The sequence below is a fragment of the Morone saxatilis genome, unplaced genomic scaffold (genome assembly GCF_004916995.1).
Source record: "Morone saxatilis isolate NCDOM2014 unplaced genomic scaffold, NCSU_SB_2.0 Contig19, whole genome shotgun sequence".
Lineage (NCBI taxonomy): Eukaryota > Metazoa > Chordata > Actinopteri > Moronidae > Morone > Morone saxatilis.
Window position 1 is genome coordinate 2,527,184 of NW_023339751.1, and position 2,735 is coordinate 2,529,918.

Here is a 2,735-nt window from a genome sequence, read left to right on the forward strand (position 1 = left end):
AGTGACCTTTGAATAGTCAGTACAAGAGGAGAGAAACTGTTCAGTGATTTATCGCCTATCCAAGAATGTTTTAAGCAGTGCCATAGACCATGCAAGTATATAAGATAATGTCTCATATATATAGCACTCACATTATTTCATTATTATTCTTACTCTAACTTATTTCTATAATATTATGGTTCTGAATGTGATATTTTAGATAGGCTTGGGTATCCTTAAAATGTAAACTGTTTTTTGTTTATTTGTTTTTTTTTTGTCATTTGTTTTGTTACTGCATTATGGTGCCAAGTATCCTACACAGAAATGAAGTGTGTAAGAGTTATAAAATACTTAAGTCAGACGGTAAAGGTATTGATTATGAGATGTAAAAAAAAAAAAAAGAGAGAAAAACTCTAAACGCGGGAACGAGCAGGAAGACTTGTTTTTTATTTGTTCAGTATGTAGCCTTCAGCAGCCTTCATTGCAAATAATTTGAGCATTAAAGGAGCGATCCAGCGTTTCCTTTTTATCGATTTAATTTACTACACTACAGATTTCAGACTGTGTGAAGCCGTCAGATTGATCCTCTGTGATTTTATTATTATTTTGTTGTTTCATCTAAATCACCGCAAGTGGAAATGATTTTGTGCCTGCCGCAGAATTTATGTTGTCTTGTGTGATTTGGTTCGTAGGCAAAAAGTTAAAAAAGCAAAAGAAAAAAAGAAGCCTGCTTGTTTTTGTTCCTGCTGGCCATTGTGAGTATACTGTAGGAGTATAAGCCGCAGTTTTTTCTTCACTCCATCATATAAAAGCAGATAGAGATTTTATTCTACCCCTTCTGGACGGCCTGGCCTCTACTGTAGGTGATGCAGTTCTCAAGCAATAAAAAACCGTTAGAGCTCATCGGCTGTTTGTCCTCATTACCTCTCCTCTTCCCTCTTTCCTGCACAATGGGATGGCTTTATCAATGAGCCCTCCGCGGCATCATCAGTGGATTATTAGTGCGTTATTAGTGCGCTGGTATAGTGCTGGAGCTCACCAACAGGGATTCCCTCAGCTCGTTTTTCTTTAGAGAGAACGGAGACACCAGCTTTAATTGGGCCTGCACTGCAGCCCTGAACGGAGAGTCCTACATCTATATAGTTCCTAATACTGACCTTTTATAGGATATTTATATACGTTTTATTTATTTAGGTATAGCTAATATTCCCACAGGAGGTTAAATATAATGATCATTTTTCTCAGTGAAAGTACAGCCGGTTATTGCTGCCCTTTAACGGACTGTTTGATCCAGGCTGAAGTAAATGAAAGTAATCTGCAACAGACTGAAGCCTTTCTTATACACTCACATCATATTCAGATGGTTAATATGTGCGCAATCCAACTGCGCAACAAATACACTCTTTGAGCACCACATGCGCTTTATTTGATACTAAACCCTAAATGAAAATTAAACTGTTCAGAAATATTTACAATAACCTCCAGGAGGTTACACACACACTATAGGGGAGGCCTGCTTTGGTCACAGCTGAATAAAGTTTAGAAAAGACTTCTAATTAAAAATAAGTCACTATAGGCCATGGAGTGCTGCACTAACAGCCAATATATATATATAACATTTAAAAAGTTACTGTTAGAAAAAAGCGTCACTCAGAGCCGCAGTGTGTGAGAGCAGCTGTTCACTTCCAGGGTTTATCAAACATTTCTTTGTGGGGTTTAATTTTATGGCTGCTAATTTCTGATTGGCTGAATCCAGAGGAGACGGTGCAGAAAGCTGCCATTGAGTCTCACTCTACGGGAGGGGGGTGTAGTACCACATGAGAGCCAGAGGGGGAGCACTTCTGTCAGACAGCTCCACATGAACTGGCTTTGATTGAAGTGTTTCTACCAAACCTCAGACAGTATGAACCTGTAGCCAGTCATTTCCTTCACTTAATTAATAAAGACACAAAGTGGCTCGTTCTGCTGGAAATCCCCGCAGCAAACCATCAGAGAGGGACAAACACCACTGAGACATTATTCACTATTAAAAGAGACTGCTCAGAGACATTTCCCGCTTTGATTTGTAAAAGAACATATGTTTAAATATCTGCTCTAACATTAATAATAATGATAATAATAATATCTACAATTGGAGCTCATAATAACTTTAATAAGAATCTTGTTGGGTTCCTTATTGAAAAATACAAATATAAATTGAACCTGTGGACACAAAACATAAAGAAATGTCACTTTGTTTTTTGAATGTTGTGGAATAAATCTAATTAATCGTGATGTTATTATTATATTAATATTATTAGAGTTGTTTCCCGCTGCAGCACGAATCCTCTAGAAGCATCATTGCCAATAATGAAATTCAGTTATTGATAGTCATGAATTTATCTTTAATTTATATTAAGCCCATACATTAAAACAAAACTCATAATAAAACAAAAATGCTTGTTAAATAATTTATTCATAATACAAAGTGTTTTTTTTTTCTTCCTATAACCTTCCCGGAAGCAATAATACTCTCTTTAGTTCCAACATAAACGATGGTCCAGTTTTCCGTCCCGCTGCGTGGTGATGAGGTAAAACAGAAACTTTTCAAATGAAGCCGTGAGTACCGTGATGTCGTTAAAACAAGCTGTTTTTGTACAGTGAGTATTTACAGCAGTTCGCCTCTATACACGTGTGTGCAGATACTGAATGGAGAAGTGTAAAACGTGGAGAAAAAGGGGGGGGGGGGGGGGGACATTACTCTGCAGGGGTGAAAA

The 2,735-nt window shown here is 37.2% G+C and overlaps 1 protein-coding gene across 1 annotated transcript in view; it reads right to left on the reverse strand.

Annotated features, from left to right (window-relative positions):
• Positions 1-988: 988 nt before the first annotated feature.
• Positions 989-2,735, reverse strand: part of nkx6.2 (NK6 homeobox 2) — a 3,404-nt gene continuing 1,657 nt past the window's right edge. The window contains exon 3 of the mRNA XM_035663769.1: positions 989-1,045. Coding sequence (XP_035519662.1) covers positions 989-1,045 — 57 coding nt within the window. The remainder of the gene's footprint in view (positions 1,046-2,735) is intronic.